This window comes from Dama dama, chromosome 10 (genome assembly GCF_033118175.1).
Source record: "Dama dama isolate Ldn47 chromosome 10, ASM3311817v1, whole genome shotgun sequence".
NCBI classification, from domain to species: Eukaryota; Metazoa; Chordata; class Mammalia; order Artiodactyla; family Cervidae; genus Dama; species Dama dama.
This window is the reverse complement of record NC_083690.1, coordinates 38684787-38705035: the sequence shown is the minus strand read 5'-3', so window position 1 is coordinate 38705035 and position 20249 is coordinate 38684787. Positions and strand designations below refer to the sequence as shown.

Here is a 20249-nt window from a genome sequence, read left to right as displayed (position 1 = left end):
GAAAGTTCCTTCAACTCAATGGGCCATCTGTAGATATAAAACAGTTGCTGGTAAACTGTATTAGAGATGAATTATCTCCTCCATTACAATGTTTCCTTTTCTTTAATACAATTTAGTCCAAGCAAATTGAACAGAAAAGCTTGGGAGGGGTCACATTCAATGGTTGGGGGCGGCGGGGGGGGGGGGGGGAGGCAGAGAACTTACTGGAAGCAAGATGTGGAATGGGAAGGGAGGTCCGGAGCATGGGCCAGCGGAGGTCTGCTGCCCAGGAGGCCTGTGCCGAGGACCCTGGCTGTGCCCACGGGAAATTGAATTCAGAGCTCCTTCTGAATCGTAAATCCAGGGCAGCTGGCGGCTTGCCCAGGGCAGCTGGCGCGAAAGCGCAGGAGTGTCTGCGTCTGGCCGACCCCTCTGAGGGTGGGCCCCAGGTGTGCCGGCTGGGGATTCGGTTCCAGCCTTAAGATAACGTTCACCCACGAGCTTTACACTTTGTGAATGTCAAAGCGCACTCATCGCCAGGAAAGGAGAGCCTCCATGACAGCCCAGAAAGGGATAAAAAGCTGGAATGACTCTGAAATGCTTCCGGACGAAGGGGGAAGGCTTGACTTTTAAATACGTTTCTCGAGCTTTTTCGCTGAGCGCACGTGCGAGGAGGACCCCCACCGCCCCCAGCCTCTCGCCGCCGGGTTTTGTGCTCCGGACCCCACGTCGGTCCAGAGGCTGCTGGAAAGCGGGCTGGGCGGGGCGTCCGCGCCCTGTCCCCACTGCCTGCGAGGGTCCCACCTCAGACGCACCGGGTGCTCCGGGCGGGGCCGCGCGCGCTCCCGAGGGGGACCGGCGGGTCCCCGCCCACCGCGCCCGGGGCGGGGCCTGCGCGCCACGTGACGGCGGCGCCGCGCGCCGAGCGCCCCGCCCCGCGGGAGGAGGCCCGGGCCGCGACCCGGCCCGCGCGCTGCTGGAGCCGCCCGGCCGCCCGCGCGCTCCGCACCCGCGGCCCCTCGCCCGCCGGCCCCGGGCTCGCCGGCTGCGGCAGCGGCCTCAAGATGGACGAAGACGGCGGCGGCGGCGAGGGCGGCGGCGGTGAGTGTCGGAGGTGTGGCCGGCCCGCCCGGCGGCCTGGGGCCGGGGCGGGGGGGCGGGCGTCGCGGACGCGCCGGACCGACTGGGAGCGGGGACGGCCGGTCCCAGCTCGGGGGGTTTGGGGGTTCGGGTCCGCCCGAGGAGACCGCGTCTGGGCAACAGCGCTGCCGGCTGGCGACCGCCGAGGCCCCGCGGCGCGCCGGGCCCCGGAGCCCGAGGCGGGGGTCCAGGGGCCCCCGAGGTGGGGGCCGGCGGGGTCGTCGCGGGGTCTGGGCGAGCGTCTGGAACGGCCGGGGTCGCCAGGAGGCTCGGGCCGGGACTCTGGGGTCGCTTTCCCCGGGGCGGGGGACCTTGGGGGCGACCTTCCCCGCCTCCTGTCGCCAAGGGCGTCCACGCCCTCCGGAGCCCAACCGCCGCTGACCACCCTCCTGGCGTCTTCCCCAGGTGGTGCGGATTGCGAGGGGGGCACCCCGGGAAACCGGGAGGGCAAAGTTTGGAATTGGGGATCCCCTGGGTCCAGGAAGGGCGGCCGCGGAGAGAGGGTTGAGCATCGTGACAGTTTTCTTGGCTTTAGGTCCCAAGTGGTCACGGGGGTCGTTTAAGTGAGGAGGGGGCAGCGAGGGCACACGCGTGTTAGAAAGTAAGGGAACGTGACGGAGTCCGCCGAAAATAAGTAAAAAGGCAGAGAAGACGAGGGTCGGAGGCGGGAGCTGCTGCCCACCCGCAAGTGGGACCAGAGAACCGGGCTGCTAGTCAGACGCTCAGTCACCTCTTGCTGGAAGATTCGCGTTGGCTGTAAATTATTTAGTGGAATACAGATTACTGTCGTGTCATGCTGCGAATTACGCCTTTCAAACCGAATAAGGCGTCTGCATAAGGTCGGTGGATGGAGTGAGTCGTTGGCTTGGACGCAAAGGGTTAATATCCCTGTTTTTTTACGGGAACACTGGAAGTTAAGGATCTCTCTGTATGTGTTTTTGCTAAACATCTCCTAAATGCTGACAGACGGAATCATCAGAATCTCTTGTAATAAGGGAGCGTTTGGGGAAAAGAAAAAAAAAAAAAAAAAAACTTAATTACAGGCTGCTGGAGCAGCTGCCTGTAAGAATCAGCAGTATTGAACGCTTCGGGATGAAGTAGTTAATCAAGGTGCTTTCTAGTGCTCCAGGGGGAGATGTTTGCCTGGCAGTGAGCCGGTGGGGCTGGGAGGGTGGGAAGTTGGCCCAGCCCTGGCATTTGCGGAGTTCACTTCTCCTAGTTGAAGCTAGGGGTAGCGCCGTGGCACCCAGCGGCTTTGTTTATGATGGAAAGTTCTGTGGGAAGAAGGAGCCCAGGTGCGCACCCTCCTCCAGCCAGACTGCTGTCTAAAGCGTCCAAGTGATGGATTCTCCCTGGACTCCCTGCTTCCTGCCTGTCACAGCTGGGGTAACGGTCTGGGCAGACAAGCAGCTCCTCCTTAGAAAATGAAGACTGAGCCACTATAATACTTAAACGTTTGACACTCGCGTCCAGGGAGCACGCTGGCTTGGCGATTTCATTCGAAGGTGTTTCGGATTCTGTGAATCAAGAAATGAAGAAAACTTGAAGGTCAAAGCAGGTATACATGTTTATAAAAACGGAAGCCAGTATAGATCTTGAGGACTAGAGCAAAGGATAGTATTACATCTCAAAAGTCTCAAGACTTTGGGCTACTAACATAGCTCTTTCTGGGGATCCAGTCTTGAGATGTCAGAAAAATAGCCCACACAGGAGGCTTGCATTAACACTATTCATAATACAGAATTGGAAATTACAGTGCCTAATAGATTGGTGAAGTAAATTATGGGACATTTTGGATGAAATATTTCACAAGTGTAAAAAATAAGCAGTTTTATATATTATGGTTTAAACAATGTACAAGCGGATACACAGATGTTTTATTTTCCCTGATTTTGTTCTCCACATTTATGGAATGGTATATATTGCTTTCAAATTTGGGGAAAAAATTTATTAGAAATTTACCCTGCAGTGGGAAAAGGGATATGATTGTTTTTAATGTGTGTGTCATTTGATTCACTTCACTGGAACAGTCAACAGTGAATGGATACTTATTATCTGCTAAATGTCCCTATAACATTAACAGGTATTGATACAGTTTATAAAATCTTTCTTCCTTGCTTTATGAAAGGCACTTTAAAATATGTTCGACATTCTTAGAATGAATATTTCGAGTCAGTGGAAATCTTAAGAGTTTTGAAAGAAGAGTCATTATACAGTGATTATTATATAAATTTGGTGTGCTTATATTTAACTGTATTGATGGGGGTTTTGAAGTTAACATACTACAGTTGGCTAGTTTTTATCACCATTTAGATTTCTAAAAAAAATCGCTTCACTTTAAAATTCTTATTTTTAAAACTGAAGTTCAGCTCTTTGGAAGAGAATAATTTCGTGTGCCAGTCTGACTTTTTTTGGGCATATTTTTAAGACTGTAGTACAGAACTTTGAACTGTATATGGGGAAGTCAGTTTCAGCTTGTTTACAAGAGAGGGTAAATAATCTATTCAAACAGTAGTCATGCCAGAGGCAAAATAATTTAAAATATCTTCTTTGCTAATATGTTGGTCAGGTTAGGAGACTTCACAGGAGACTCCTGCTTGCTTGATCATTGAAGTTTTTCTCCAGGGTGTTTCTTGTTCTTTAAATGCAGGATAAGGAGAGAGGATTGTGGTGGGAAAGGCTGGAAGGCTGTTCTGAGGAGGAACAGGTTGGGGGTGCTGGAAGACAAGCGCACATTGTTACTTGTAACCACATTGTTACTTGTAACCTAGTTGAGTGCAGTTCAGGTATTTTTGACTCCTTTGGGGGCCCTGGCCCCCTCAGTTCTTCTCGAACAGTTCTTGAGACGTGTCTGTATTTGGAAGCTGTCTGGCTTGTTGCCACCGTCCTAAGGCTCAGTTTGGGAGCCCGTCTGATTGAACTTCCTGCATGGACCATCTGTGGCAGATGAAGTGAATAGCTCTCCTGGGCTGCCCCCTCCCTCTTCCAGCCCCCCACGCCCACCCCCGAGCCGCAGCCCGTGTACATGTGAGTGAAATCTGTGCTTTACGTGAGCAGCTGCTCCACCCTCAATAAAACTCACATAAATTAAGACCAGGTTGAGATCCCGGATTCCGCCTGTCAGACGACTGATAACCCCCACACCTGAAACCATCTGTGGGCCAGAGTATCCATCAGTTACCGCTCTCAAGGGGGCAGCGCCCACCAGAGTTTGGTGGGTGTGGATCCATCGCTTGCCCTGCCCCTGCCCCGGGCTCACCTCCTCACCTCCTCGGGGCAGTTTGGCCGGTGGGAGGCGCCGGTGGGTGACTGGATGGCAGGAGCTCAGGGAGGCTCCAGGTTACCATCCGCCCTCTCCTTCCGCCTCTGGCCGTGTGTGTGGCGGTTGGTCTGCTTTTGGCTCCAGCTCCTGCCTGTTGACCGAGGCCCTGAGCTCTGGAAAGCCATCCTTCCTCTGACCCTCCAGTGTAGAGATGGTGGCCGCTTGTTCCTCTTGCTAATCTCTGCATCGTCTCACTATTTCCTGTATGATCCTTGCCTTTTCTATCACACGTGTAACCAACCCCCTGTTTTAAATTCCCTCTCCTTCAGCTCCTTAGAGGTTTTCTCTGGGTGGGCCCAGAAGAGATGCAGCGGTTTGGCACTGTGGTGAAAAATCTGCCTGCCGATGCAGGAGATGCAGTGTCGATCCCTGGGTCGGGAAGATCCCCTGGAGGAGGAAATGGCAACCCACTCCAGTATTTTTGCCTGGAGAATCCCATGGACCAGAGGAGCCTGGAGGGCTACAGTCCAGGAGGGCTACAGTCCATGGGGTCGCAAAGAGTCAGACACGACTGAGCCACTGAGCATGCACACACACACATATCCTTGAGGCAGCAATACTGGTTCAGGAATTTAACATGTATTTTTACATGTGTGAGATACAGGATTATTCACTGTGTGGTTTGTAATAGCAAAAGATGGGGAATAACCTGAGTTTGTGTTGCAGGTTATATACCCAGATGGCGAGTGAAGATGTAAGCTTGTAGAAAGGAATGAGGAGACTCATTAGAAACTGATGGGCAGAGACTTCCAAATGTTTTACTAAGTTAGAAAAGCAAAGTGTAAGCGAATGTGCATTGTTTGTTACCATTTCCGTTTTCAGAAAGGGGGCAAAAAGGAAGTGCTTGCATGAAAATTCTCAGGAAGGCTCAACAAGGAACTCATAACAGTGGTTACCTGGTGGGGAGGCAGATGGAGGCAGGGAAACCGAAACCTCCCTCTGTGCCTTTTTAGTTTTTGCGGTTCAAAAAAAACCTTGTCCATCTCCATTGTTTCCCAAACTGGAAACCATTTTCCCAGAAAAATAGCACACTGGTAAGGAAACACCCTTGTTGAGAGAAATTTTGAAGTTGAAACCAACTTGAAACATAGTTGACTTACAATGTTACGTTGGTTTCAGGGGTGGCACATAGTGCTTCGATATTTTGGAGAGTTTTTATATATTTAAAATGTCAGGATGGTATGTAGAAAGTTGTGGGATACATTACGTATTTTTTCAGCCTATGCATAAGAAATTAACCGCTTTCTTTTGAATGCTTAAAAAGTGGCTCGATGGGAGCTTTCAGAGTCCTCTCTGTCTAGAACAGTTATTCTGCAGACATCGGTATTGTCCCTGCCAAATGCCCGGTCCTGTGTGAAAGGGTGAATATGGTGAATAAAGCAGCTGAATTTCCTGCATTCCTGGGACTTTTGTTTAGATGGGAGACTGATGAAAAAATGTAAACAGATGTATCAAGTCCTTGCAGATTATGCTGATGTGTGAAGGGGAGTGGAGGAAGGGTGAGAGGTTGGGGGCTGGAGTGGGTCGGTGGGGTGGGTGGGGCGGGGGCAGGTGGCCTCGAGGAGCGAAAACTCCTTCAGGGGTGGCCTGAAGGGGTCCGGGGCCTGGCCAGCAGAGGGCCCAAAGCTGCTCTGTGTGGCCTGAGCAGAGAGGGAACTGGGGCGTGTCCGGCAGTTTGAGTAGGTAAGGAATTCACATTTTATTTGAGGTGCATGAAGCCAATGAAGGGGAAGGGTTTCAACCTGGGAAATGACATTTGATTTATGTTTAAATAATTGTAGCTAATGTTTACAGAATGGCCTCTGTGGTCGGTTCTGTCCCACCTGCCTTACGGATCTTAACCTATTTACTTTGCGCAATAAACCTGGTAGGGACTTAACGTCAGCACCGTTTATGGGTGAAAAGGGAAACCCTGGGGGCCCAGGGAAGCCAGGTAACCCGGTTCAGGCTCCACAGCCAGTAGGTGGTGGAGCCGGGCCTCGACCCCTGGCGTGCTGGCTCCAGAGGCCTTGCCCTCCTGCCCTGTGCCCGAGGGGAGGAGGGGCGGGAGGACCCGGGCCGGGCCCCAGGGCGAGGCGGATCGAGCGGCAGGAGTGCAGGCAGAGTACAGAAAGCAGTGAAGCGCGCGTGTTCCCGTTACCCAGGATTCATCAGTAGCTGTTCTGTGTTCTGTCACCTGATTTCAGGTGCGTGTCTCACCTCTGCGCCCGGCAGCGTCGTGGCTCGGGCGGGGTCGCAGTGCCGGCCTCCCCTTCTGCTGCCTTAGTCCTCCCTTAGTCCTTCCCCCTCCCCATGCTGTCCTTGGCGTCTGGCAGCCAGAGGTCGTGTCGCTCCTCTCCACGTCCGTGCTGACCTCGGTTCACCCAGAGCCCTTTGCTGCCTGCATCCAGGACTTGCGGTCTGGGGTCCCCGAGCCCTCGGCGGGGGGCTGCACGCTTTTCCTCCAAGAGGCCCGACAGTAGGCGTTTTCAGCTGTGTGCACCACACACGGCCTCTCGCGAGCTCTCCTTGGTAGCCCTGGTGGTGGTTGTCGTGTCTGACTCTCTCTGGTGCCATAGACTGTAGCCCACCAGGTTCCTCTGTCCGTGGGATTTCCCAGGCAGGAATAGCGGAGCGGATTGGCCGTTCCCTTCTCCAGGGGGTCTTTCTGACCCAGGGATCGAACCTGCACGTCTGCCTGGCCGGCGATTCTTTACCACTGAGTCACCTGGGAAGTGCTGATAACCCTTTTAAAACATAGAGACCACTCTTATCTCGGCCCGTCCTTGCCCTCTCTCCACCGTGGATGCATCCCCTCACTTGTGTCCCCGCCGGTCTCCTTGCTGTTCCGTGAACCTGCCGAGCCCTCCCAGCCCCTGCTCTTCCCACGGCGGTCTCCCCTTGGATGGCTGGGCACGCCCTGGCTTCCTTCCTTCCGGCTTCTGTTCACGGGTCTCTTTCCCGCAGAGGTCTTCCTCGACCAGCCTGTCGTAAGCAGCATCTAGCTGTCCCCTTTCCCAGCCGCCTTTTTTGTGCTTGGCTTTTATCGCTCCTCACCTGCTGCTGTCCAGGTCATAGTTTGTGTCTTCTTTCTCAGAATGTGAGTTCTGTGAAAGCAGGACTGTGGTCTGCTCATATCCACCACTGTGTCTCTAAGACCAGGGCCGCTGTGTGTAACTGGCCATCAGTAAATATTTGTTCGTAAACTGAGTGAGCGGAACTTGCTTTTGTCGAGCAGTTCTGGCTCCTGCCGCCTTTTGTGCTCCCTCGAGGCAACCGTGATGAGTGTGATGTGGGCTCCCTGGCATGGTTCTCATGCTTGAACATGTATGTGTGTGTGCCCACGAGCAACGCATGGATCTTTTTTGGGGGGCGGGGTTTAAAAACTGTTAAAAATGACATTGTGCTGCATGTAGTGTTCTGCAGCTCAAGTTAGAGGTTATCCATGCTGTTCCATAGAGACCCTGTTTATGTGTTATTTCTCTCATCTTTCTTTGGACTCTCCCCTTGGTTTTACATTGTTACAAACAGCACTAAGGGGGGGCTCATCTCCGTTTACAAAGGTGTGAAAGTTTCTCGCTAGTATCTCTAGAATCGCAGTTGTGGGTTATAGGTATGCTTTCTGTTTCCCCAGATGTTGGCAGGTTCCTTTCTCACTAGGTGTATTATCAGTATTCTAATCAACTCTTGCCATTTGTGAGACTTTTTAAAGGTCTTGCTGTCTCCTGGGGAAGAGAATGTGTTGTTTTAATCTGCATGGCTTTGCTAGATGTATTTTGGAGCATCAGAATGATGTACTGACAGCTTGGAGGTTAAAGGAGAAGGAACTGCAGAAGCTGAAGGTGACGCCTCGGTTTCTGGCTCCTGTGACCGAAGGTGGTGCGCGGCTTCAAGAGAAGGGCAAGTCTTGAGAGAAGACTGTTTAGAGGGTTCTTCTGTTTCTTTTTTTTTTTGGCCAAGGTGTCATTGTTCTGCTCTCACTTGTGAAGGACAGTTTCTCTGGGTGTGCAGCTGTGGGTTAGCTGGTTAATCCCTTGCCAAGCTTTGAGGGTCGAGTCATTGCTTTCTGCCTTCCATCGCGTGTGTTGAGAAGTCGCTGTATCAGGCTTGTTCTGTTGACGGTGGTGTGTCTTTCCCCTCCCCTTGGGCTGCTTTTTAATTTTCTCTCTGCCTTTGGTTCTTAGTTCTGTCCGGCGATTGCGCAGTGTCCAGAGGTGGTTTTCTTTGAATTTGTCCTCGTTGATGCCGGTGGTGGTTCTTCTTTTGGCAGGGCAGTGACACGACTTACTCTTTGATTAGATTCGGAGACGTCTTAGCGTTTGTCTCCACGTGTGTTATTTCGGCTGCATGTCCTGTCTCTTCTCTGGGACACTGATTACCGCTTCATCATGTCCTTGTATCTCTTCGGCGTGTTTCCTGTTCTTCATCCTTTTGATCTCTCCTTGCTCCACTCTGCATAATTTTCTCCTGACCTAAGTTCCAGTGCATTAATCCTTTCTTCGGCTCTGTCTAATCTGTTTTTAAATCCGTCTGTTACGTTCTTAATTTCAGTCATTGCCCTTTTCAGTGTTCTTGATGTTTTTTTTTTTAAGATACCGGTTTTCTGTGAAAAATTTTCATCTTGTCAGTGACTTTCTGTATTAATCAGTTATAGGTGTCTGATAAACATTTGGGCATCCTGTGAATTTATTCTGTTGTCTATTTCATCCTTGGTTTTCAGCCTGTGATCTTGATTCTAGATTGCCTGTTAAGCTTTAATTAAATTCTGGATGGTGGGGATGAAAAATGGTAGGGGTAGTTTGAGATTCTCTTCCTCGAGAGAGGCTTCTGGCAGGCAGTTAGGATAGGGAAATCCCACTTTAGGACCGTGAGGGTGGGTCCCCCTGTGGCCTACCCTCTCCTAGGCTGTGGTTCTTCAGTGGTTCCAGCTGCAAGCTCGGGGTGTTTACCAGCGCCTCTTCTGCTTGGCAGCCCCTGAGTTCTAATTTGGTCTCCCAGCCCCATCAGACTGCTGGAGATTCTGCTGACCTCAGATTCTCAACTGCTTGTCTCTGCCTAGCTTCTTGGCCTTTCACTCTCTGCCTGAATTGGCAAGTATCTCAAGGAGGAAACTGGCTCAGACGATTGGGCTCACCTCTGCACCTTCTGTCCGGGATCCTGGTCTCCTAGGTCCTCACTGCGTTAGGCAGCTCTCTGATACCTTCAGACAGTTAGTTCTTACAATGTGCTCAGCTTTTTAAGTTGTTTTTTTGGCAGAAGGGTTGTCTGCAACAAACTGGTCGGCTTTTACTGGAAACAGAATCTCAGGAGTTCAGTTTTGGTGTTTAGAATCGGACCTGTTTGTGAGATGACCTGGTAGAGATGGTAGAAGATGCTTAGCTGTGTAGTCTGCTAGGAAGATTTAAACTCATTTTAATTCATGGGAATGGATGAGTGAGATCACTTGGAGAGTTGAGAGCAGAGGAAAATCCAGGACTGCAGACAACTCAATAAAGGAGACCAAGAAAGAGTAGCCAGCGAAGTCCAGAAAATCTCGAAGGCTGTCTGGAATTGCAGGAGGAGCACTTGAAGAAGAGGAAGTGAGTGGTCGGCTGTGCTGAATGAAGTGCAGTGAAGTTGCCCAGTCGTTTGTTCGACTCTTTGCGACCCCATGGGCTGTCGTCTACCAGGCTCCTCTGTCCATGGAGTTTTCCAGGCAAGAGTACTGGAGTGGGTTGCCGTTTCCTTCTCCCGGGGACCTTCCCGACCCAGGGATCGAGCTCCGTTCTCCCGCATCTCGGGCAGACGATTTACCGTCTGAGCCACCAGGGCAACCCAGGTCTGAACGAGAGGCGGGCTGAGCTGAGAGTGGGCACGTGTCTACAGGGTTTGATGACTTTAGACCAGAGAGGGCTAAAAGTGAACGGGAGAGATTGTACCTTGTGGAGGAGTGGCCTGGGCCGTGGCCCTTCCTAGAAGTTTGCTGTGTGAGAACAGAGGGAAAGCTAGCGGCGGGGAGCTTAGGATGAGAAAGGCAGGCACTTCTGAAGTAAATCCTGCGGGTGGAGGACCAGAAGTGATCCATCAGGCGAGTTAGAGTAACAACGCTGTTTGCACACTCCCACTCTTATTATAAATAACTTTGGGAGAGAGAAATTGTTTTCTTAAAGTTATTGGCACATCCTTCAGGAAGCAGGTTCATCAGTTTGTAATAGAGGATTGTTAAAACTTCTGAAGTGAAGTGAAATGAAAAAATAGGTTTTACCATAGTATCCCAAAAGCTGCATGAAGTATATTAAATATTTCAGACTTGTGGGGAAACAGTAAATCATTTAAATGAGAGTAGAAAAATACATGATTCTCCGGCCTGATTTTTTTTTTTTTTTTTTGTCTTTCTTGGCCATGTGGCCCGTGGGATCCTAGTTGCCTGACCGGGGATTGAACTCGCACCCCTTGAGGTGGAAGCGTGGAGTCCTAACCACTGGGCCTCCAGGGAAGTCCCTCCATCCTGATTTTGAAGTTACTCAAGCTTGTCAGCTTTTTACAGCTAATGTCAGTCTCCCAGTTGACATGATAGAACTGACGTGAGACCCTGTCATATTTTGTAATGTGACTAGAAACAATTCAGCAAGTGTTTATTTTGGGTAAATATCTTTCAGTTTTCTGTAAATATTAGAAAAGACTCACCTGAGTCAATTCAGTTGGCTAAGAATATTTTGTGATTTACTTTGATAGAGCAAATTTACTCTTTTCACTGACTTAATGTCACCAGGATCACTGTTCAAATAGGGAGAAATAAGTTCCTATCTTAAACTCATAGCAAGGCAATTTTTTAAAATTATTGTACTTTTCTTTTGAGCAGCTTATTCCTGTAATTAATAAAAATGGCAGTTTGCCGTAAAACATGGCAGTTTGCTATAAAATTGGGCATTTTAATGATAATTGGAAAGTATTTCTCAATATCTGGGTAATAGCGATTTTTTTTTTCCGGTTTTCATCCAGATGTTTGGCAACATGTAGACACAGTCTTACTGCAGTTTTCAAATTCACTTTCATGGGAACATATAATATCCTCCGTTTATCTTGGACGGCAAAGTTTCCTTTTTCTCTGGACAGATGCATATGAAACACATGCTCTTCAAGTGGAGTTTGTGGTCCTCTGAGAATTCTCTGAAGGAGGAAATGGGTTGACCTATTTGGTTGCTATGAAGTAAAAACAATCTTGTTTTCTTTTTTTTTTTTAGAGAACATCTGGGTTGCATTTATTTTACATTCTGGAAGTTCTTTAAAACCACAATTTGATAATACGAGGCTTCATTAAAGCAGTCACTATTTAGCTATTTCTCTAGTTGATTTAGTGCTAGGGTGGCTGCATCGACTTTTGGAAGTATTTAAAAAATTTTTGCTTTCTGTAACATGTAACTTTTAAATAACAACCCTTGATTTTAAACTGGAAAACAGGACCTAGACATTTTAGGGCAGCAGGAGAAGGGCAGGTCAACCGGGTCATTTCTCTGCTGCCCACTGCGTGCAGGCTGGCCGTCTGTAGGGCTGAGTTGGAGTCTGTATCAGCCCATTTTGCTCCATATCCCAAATAAATCCTCCCTTTCTTCCTTGCTTAACAACCAACACTGATTTGCTTAAGCCATCTAAACCAGTAAAGGTAATCCCATTTTCCTTATTGATTGAAGGAAGGATATAGAAGCCAAGTTCAGCATGAGCTGCGAGAGGCAGTTTGCAGGAGGACTTCTTGGGAGAGTGTTTTCCTTCTTGGAGGAAAATACTCAGGAAGAAACAGTTCCTGCTCTTACCGCGGTCTTTGTCGGGCCCGGGTGGCGGCCAGGTTGTATTCATGGTGCCCCTCAAACCTGTCCAGGATGGTCTGCCGGGTGGAGTTGCTGGGTCCCATCTACCCGGGAGGGCCCTCTCCCCTCCTGTTTCCACGTGTCCTGTCTCGTGGGGCCATAAATACCTGTCTTGTTTTGGGGCTACGGAGAGGTGGCTGGAGCCAGGGGCCGTGGGGTCGGCTGCTGCTGGCTGGAGCAGTAGGCGGGTTTCATTCTCTCATTTATCAGAGTAAGGATCTCGCCTTGGCCACTGACGGCCTGAGGAAACCTCATCTCTCTCCCACGCGTGTTCACTGGGTGTATATATTTATCCCTTTAAGAACTAGGCTAGGTTATACTTTCTTTCTGAGATGAACACTTTCTCCTACATTGAATAAAACAAAATGTATTTTCACATGCTCGTAAATTCATTAACCGTTTCATTTGGCACATCCTTATGACTAAATTTATTTTAACACAGAAGGATTTAAAAAAAAAATCGCAGCAGTCAGAAGCGGCAGGCATTGGCCATTTAATATTCTGTTAGAAGACAGGACTTCCTTTGAGCTCTTCGGAGAGGAAATAAAGCGATCAAGAATGTCCTTTTCCAAGTTGCAGTAATTAGATTAAAATTTTTTTGAATTGAGACAGGCAGATGAGTTCATTTCTGTGTGTGTTAGAGTATGGGAAAACGGGAGGATTTCAGTGACTTTTCAGGGTTTGGCCTGTTCACACGATGAGGCCGTATTTCCCGAGTGTGGGAGGACAAGTGGCCACAGACTTTGATGCAGTGTGTGATGCACTCAGAGGGCGAGGACCGTCTTGAGAATAAAATGATGCCTTTCATCGCCCATGCAACAGGAATATTAATGTCGGGTGAGTGTTCTTCCGAAATGTTGCGTTTCCCCAGGACTCACACAGTGTCTGCTGTGGGTTCCCCCAAGACGCACGTTTCCAGAGCTTTAGCCTTTTCATTGAAAATCGCAGTTAAGCTCTGTGCCAGTCAGACGGTTACCGTGATGTTTTCAACAAAAAGTCACGTGCCTTCTTCCCTCCTTCCTCGGGTCAGACTGGTCCGGAGGGGCTTGGGTTCTTGCTCGCGAGAACGTTCCGCGGGAGCGCGTGCAGGTCCCACGCCCGTCTGGCAGCCCCTGTGGAGGCTCTGCCTCCCAGATGCCCGGTTATTTGGCCGGACGTGCAGAACATGGTGATTATTTTTTTTTCATCTGGAAAGAACATAAGCCAAGATGCTTCCCCGGGGGCTGTGCCGCTGTCAGTGTGAGACTCTTGGCTTTCGGGTTTCAGCCTCTGGGACCTTCGGGGGCCTCCCTCCCGCCCCGTCCCCCGGAGGGGCATCTGAGGCCTATGTCCCATTTTCTGCACAGAGCAGACTCGCCTGCATGTGAAGCTGAGAAAGGTTTTCAGAAGTGTCTGGCTACTTCTCCCTTTCCTGTTGGTGAAAATGTGTGCGTGCCTATTAGTCGCTCAGTCGTGTCCGACTCTCAGGCTCCTCTGTCCATGGAGTTCTCCAGGCAAGAATACTGGAGTGGGTGGCCATTCTCTTCTCCAGGGGTTTGTGAAAATTTGGGGGTAGGGTAAGAAGCATTGCACCCTTGAGAGGAAAATCCGCTTCACCTAGTCCTTCCAGCCCCCGGAGACCTGCAGCAGGCCTGCCCAGGAGCCCCAAGTCAGGGGTGAGCCCCGGCCCACTTCCCCCCGGTGGGTGGTCGCTGGCCCCAGCTGTCTCCCTTCGGAGGGGGAACGCCTAGAAGCTTCTCTAATCCCATGAGCTTGGCCTGGGCGGTTTTATCTTGGTTTTAGCAATCAAACAGATTGGTGACTGGGAATTTCAGAAACAGATTTGACGGGAGAACCATTTCCTTAATTAAAAGAGCTGTAAGTTGACAGCCGGGGCCCGCCCAGTGCTCACTAGTTAGAGATGAAAGACCAAGCTCCGGTGGCGAAAGCTAACCTGATCACCTTCCCCAAGTGCTGGAGAGGGGAGTCTTTTAACATAAGCCCTTCATTTTGAGGCTGTTTCTGCATGTTTTATTGAAGCTCTTGTTCCGTTATGCCCCTTCACCCCCTCACCCCTCATCCATCCAGAGACCACTGTTTTTATCCGTTTATTGGAATCCGGGGGCTGTGGGGTGACTCAGCGCTGTGGCGGGTGGCCTTTCTGTCCTGGCCTCGCTTCCTCCTGGCTGGCTGTGTTGGGATGAGCCACGCACCGTCTCCTGCACTGATAACCTCAGTCCCGGGGGTTTGGAGAGCCCCCTTCTCCCTTGTGAAATCTGGGCAGTAAGAGTTCAGGGTTTGCCCGTTTGCCCCATCAGGTCAGCCACTGAAGGATGTTTCTGACAGTTTTCCCAGTTTAAGGCAGAAGATAGTCAACCATGGCGTCAGTGGTTTGTTCTGAGAATCTGAATCTAGTAGGGAGGTTTGTTTAAACATTTGAACCGGTTATTTGCTGTTGACATATTTTTAAGCAAATATCTGCAGCCGTGGGTACCTCCAGCCTTGAGGCTTTGTGTCGATGACGTAATCTCCTTAAGGCTCAGTCTTCTGATACGTAAAATGGACATGAAAAAGCCCATGTGAAAATATGTCCTGAAAAACTTATCAAAAATCCCAATCAGTAGGCATTTAAAGCCATTAGTCATCAGAGAGGCCAGCCCCTTGCCCCCATTTACATTCACAGCAGAGCAGAGGGGAGGATCCTGTGGGTTTGGGCTTAGGAATAACCGGTGATTGGCAGGTTGATTATTGTTTCTTTTCTCTCTCAAGTTGGTATTTTGAAAATCTTCGAGTCTACAGAAAAGTTGAAATAGTTTTGTCAATATCCATGTATTGTTAACCTCATTGCTAGCATTTTGCCACATTTGCCTTATCTCTTAACACTGTTAATACTACTCTTTTTTTGGCTAACCCATTTGAAAGTAAGTTATGTATAACATAACACTTTGTCCCTGAATACTAAACAGCATTCATCTCCCGAGGACAGTCTCCTACTTAACCACAACCATTGCCGTCCTTAAGGGAACCAGCAGTACGCCCATACTATACTTTCACATGTCATTCAATTTCTGCTTTCCCCAGTTTGTTCCCACAGTGTCTTTTCTAACTATTTTTCTCACCTATCTAGATTCCCATCAGGGTTTACACTTTGTATTTAGTTCTGTCTCCTCTGTCTTTAAAAAAAAAAAAAAAGAAAAAAACCTTTTTTTTTTTTTTTCCTACAATGACTTTTTAAGAGAGTTCAGGCTGGTTGCCTAATACCATTGTTTGTATCCTGTAGTCTAGATGACATATATATAAAAAGGAGAGAGGAATGCTTTGGTTTCTTTAATGTCATTTAAAGAACTATATGTTAAAGTCATCTGCTGGATTCAAGGTCAAAGCCACCTTCATTTTTCTTGTTCTTTGGTAAATGTGGATCAGATTGGTAACCAAAAGGAGTTACTAACCGGCTCAGATGTCAGCGGAGTGTGCACGTGGGCCCACTTGGAACCAGCGCACACAGTGGTTGGTTAGCCCACCCCCATATGGAGGTGATTAGTTATCTGGCTTAACATACTGAGGATTTTGTTTTAATATTTGGCCCTGGTTTCACAAAGAAACGAGCTTTAGAATTGGAAAACTTAGTAAGACAAACTATTTACATAACACAGAAGAGATGTCTTTGCTGCCAGAACCTTGGAGGCAGAGCAGACCTTCCAGCTCTCAGGAACAAGTCTTTTTCTTCCTCTCTGCTTCCCTCTGCGCCTTCCTATTGGCTTTAAATGTTTGTAGACTTGAGCTGCAGCTGAGACTAATACAGGATCCAGCTGTAGCTTTTTCTGTTGTTGTTAGTGTATCCGGTGATGATCATAGCACACTCATTGTATGAAAATTCAATAAATGAAAGGGCAGGGTGGGAAAAAAAAAAGTGACACTCTACAGAAGTATTCAAGAAACAGTGACCGGTTCCCGGAGTCTCCCTGCCAGACCCACCCTGAAGTGTTCCTTCTGTTTGCGAGAAGTCGGGCAGGCGTCTCGGTTTCTCCCTTTTAATCATGTTAGGTGAACAACCGTGTCACCAGAGCGTATGCACGAGGCTGACGTGTTTTCAGCGGGGCAGGGACCCCTCAAAGTGCTGTTCATGCTCCCACGGAGGGGGCAGCAGTGTGGGGAAAGAGCGGTGTTCTCTTTCCTTAGATCTGTTCCGTAGAACTCATACTTAACTCATTTGCCAGAGAGCAAGTTAGTATAGAATCAGCAGTTCAGTAAAGTTAGATTTCAGATTTGCCTGTCCGCTTCCATATAATTCCCATAAAAGCCCTCGTCTCTGATCAGCTCTGTCTTACAAGTGTTAGTCGCTCAGTCATGTCCGACTCTCTTGCAACCCCATGAGCTGTAGCCCACCAGGCTCCTCTGTCCATGGGATTCTCCAGGCAAGAATACTGGAGTGGGCAGCCATTTCCTTCTCCAGGGGATCTTCCCAACCCAGGGATCGAACCCAGGTCTCCTGCATTGCAGGCGGATTCTTTATGGTATGAGCCACCGCTACCTTAAAAGCAGGAGGCACGTAACCTCACATGTTAGTGGAAAATGGATTATGGGTTTCCAGCTAATAGTTTTTGTGATCAATGTAGTAATCATAAGACTAGTGATTTTCACATGCTTGTGCATCTTGAACATTTTGTTTCTTTTTTTTTTTTTTTTTTTTAAATGTTAGGAGGTTCTCAGGTTTCTTCTAGTTGTAGCAGACTTCTTGTCTGGGGGCAGTTCGAGACCAGCAGGGCCTGTGAAGAAGTCCTGGGGTTCCATGGTGATTGTCCAAGCTGTGGGTTCTGGACTGGACTTCCTGGGCAGGTTTCCTTGAAACTCTGCGCTCTGTTTTTAGATGATCTCTCTACATTTCTGAGGTTCAGGTCATCAGTAGTAAATATGTTTATTATTTAGCATAGAAATATCGTCGAGTGTCTTAAGGCTGTGTAAACCTTGTGAGGAGAATAAACCCGTGACACTTGAGTGGATGAAGAAATGAGTGCAGCTTAACAAATGGCAGAGCAGTCTGCTCTGTCCCCGAGACCCTGCTGTGTCTGTGCCCGCAGGACCGCTGTTTGAAGAATCCTTACCTGTCTTACGCTGGACAGTTCAGTCTCCTGGGTCCTCACAAGTTACTATATTCTGCCTCCCACTGAGAGGAGCTGGGGGGGGGCACGGTTTATGACCCTTCAAGAGACTTCCCGCAGTCTCCTCTACCTCCGTCCTGTCCCAGTTTTAGTCATAGTTTTTGCTTTTTTTTTTTAAACTTCCAGGTGGCTTAGTGGTAAAGAACTCGCCTGCCAATGCAGGAGACATAAGAGATGCAGGTTCGATCCCTGAATCGGGAAGATCCCCTGAAGAAGGAAATGGCAGCCCACGCCAGTATTCTTGCCTGGAGAATCCCATGGACAGAGGAGCCTGGCGGGCGATAGTCCACGGGGTCGCAGAGTCGGGCCCGACTCAGCGACTAAACAAAAGAACAGCCTGGTGGTGTCTCAGGGCTGCTGCTCTGTGGAGCACCAGAGACCCTCTTCTCCTGACACGACGGGTCTGATGAAGGTGTTACGAAACCTCCTCTTCTTTTTCCCCTTTTTTTTTTAGAAACTGAGCCATCATTTACATACTATTTTGTCACCCTTTTAAAAAAGTTTATTTTTTATTTTCATTCTGTTTAGGTTTTAAAAGTTTTTCAAACTTCATTTTTTTCAAGTGTCCTGATTTTTTTCCTTTTTTAAAAAATTGACGGATAGTTGATGACCAGTGTTGTTTCTCCGGCATAGAGCAGTGCGATTCAGTTGTAAATACATTAATATGTGTTCTTGTTCATGTCCTTTTCCAGTATGGTTTAGCACAGGATGTTGAATATAGCTCTCATACTATACAGGACTTTGTTGTTTATTTTACAGATGCTGGTTTGTATCAGCTAATCCCAAGCTCCTAATTTATCCCTCTCTCCCACTCCCCCTCTTTGGTAACAACTTTGTTTTCTGTGTCTGAAGAGTCACCCTTGTAGAGTTATACAATTCTGTGGTTTTTAGTATTCACAAAGTTATGTAGCCATCACGTAGTTTTAGAACATTTTCATCACCTGAAAGAGAGCTCCATCTCTGTTAGCACAAGTCTCCCTACTCATCCCCACTCTTCTGCCTTCTGTCGCCGTGGATTTGCCTGTTCTGGACGTTTCATGGACATGGCCCATCTATGTTCCCTTCTCTGAGCAAGTCCTTCGGCGTTGTAGCACGATTTCATTCTCCGAGCTCATCCACACCCTGAATGATTCAGCCTGGAATGCCTGCGCTCTGCCTGGGAGTGCAGGGGGCCTGGATTGGCTGGAGAGATTGTACTCACCTCTGTCACGTGGTTGGAGCGTGGTTTGTGTGCTGCCTTGAAGGTTTTTAAGTTGGCATGTGTTTTCTTCCCATTGAGAAAGCTGAAGTTTACTTTCGGCATTTTTATTTGAAGAAGGACGACGCTGAAGCCTTGCTGTCGTCATGCCTTGGTTTAGAGTGTTTGTAATGCTCTGCGTGGTTGCTTCAGAGCAGAACCACATCATCTGTAGAAGATCTTTACACTGGAAACCAACATACGGGTATAAGAGGCTGGCTTTCCCAGTGAGCTGTACTGAAATGTGTTAACGGAAGCACAGAGAATCTCCCAGTGGGGATCCAGTGAGACTTTGCAAGTGCAGTCCCAGCGGCGGACACCTGAGACCAGACTTCCGTCCTCTGTTCACCCTGCACGCGTGTTAACTCACTTTAGTTGTGTCCGACTCTTTGCCACCCTCTGGACCGTGGCCCACCAGGCTCCTCCATCCCTGGGATTCTCCAGGCAAGAGTACTGGAGTGGGTTGCCATGCTCTTCTCCACAGTATCTCCCCAACTCAAGGGCTGAACCCACATCTCTTGAGTCTCCCACATTGGCAGGCAGGTTCTTTACCACTGGCACCACCTGGGATCCCAGCAAACACCAGTTCACCCTGAGATCCCAGCAAACACCAGTTCACCAGTTCACCCTGAGATCCCAGCAAACAATCAAAAAGGAGGCCATAGGAGACTCAGAGCAGCAGAGACTGGGAAAGGGACCTTTTACCAGAGGAGAGTTTTCTACAGACCTTTGAAAGAGATAAGAAGTTGGAACCTTTCAACAAGAAGATGAAAACCGGATGCAGGTTGAGAGTGAGCAGAAGGGCCCTCGGGCAGCCCCTGAGCGGAGCGAGTGTGGACATGGTTGTGGTCGAGGACTCAGGCCGTCCCCCGGGGGTGCTCCCTCTCTTATCTCGACCAGGGATCAAAGCCGGGCCCACAGCAGTTGGAGTGCCTCACCGCTGGACCACCAGGGAATTCCCACCTCTCCCTTCTTCTTTTGAGGCAGGCAGGTGATGGTGATAGCACTTTGCCATCAGGCAAATATTTCTTCGTGGAGATGGAGTTCTCTGGGGGAGAACCGGGGGTCCCGGAGTGGATACCAGCACTCAGCTGCAGCTGTTTCCCCCGCTGTGTGACGGGGGCTTTTCACCCCAACGTGAAGCCTGCGGGACTGAACACGGTGAACCTTCCCGTTCAGGATGCAAGTCGAGGAGGGAAGGCGCCTGACCCAGTGCTGGAGGAAGCCGCACCGCTGCGTCTTACTGTGAACGTGTCCAGACGGATGGGGAGACTGACAGCGTGAAAGAGAAAATGCAACACAAAATCTTTATGGAGAGGGTCACTGCCTCCCAAAGGAGAAGGATTCAGAAGCTAGAACCCTTGAGAAGAGGATCACTGGAAACTTGACGGAAGGTGGGACTTGAGCACTGGTGTTTGACTTCCGGCCTCCCCTCCCCGCTCAGGTCACTAGGTTCTGATGGAAGTGATGGAGGAGAAAAAAAGTAGGTGAAGAACCGAACGGTGAGAGTTGAAATCAGGGTGAAGAGATCCCAGGGGCTGACTCCTGACTGCTGCCCGAGGGCTTGGTGCAGGGTTAGAAGTGTACGAGGACGTGCCCTCGGCTCTGCC

General features: G+C 49.4%; 1 protein-coding gene across 1 annotated transcript in view; it reads left to right on the top strand.

Annotated features, from left to right (window-relative positions):
• The first annotated feature begins 981 nt into the window (after positions 1 to 981).
• CYTH3 (cytohesin 3) overlaps positions 982 to 20249 on the top strand; it is a 62248-nt gene continuing 42980 nt past the window's right edge. The window contains exon 1 of the mRNA XM_061153746.1: positions 982 to 1080. Coding sequence (XP_061009729.1) covers positions 1044 to 1080 — 37 coding nt within the window. The 5' untranslated portion in view covers positions 982 to 1043. The remainder of the gene's footprint in view (positions 1081 to 20249) is intronic.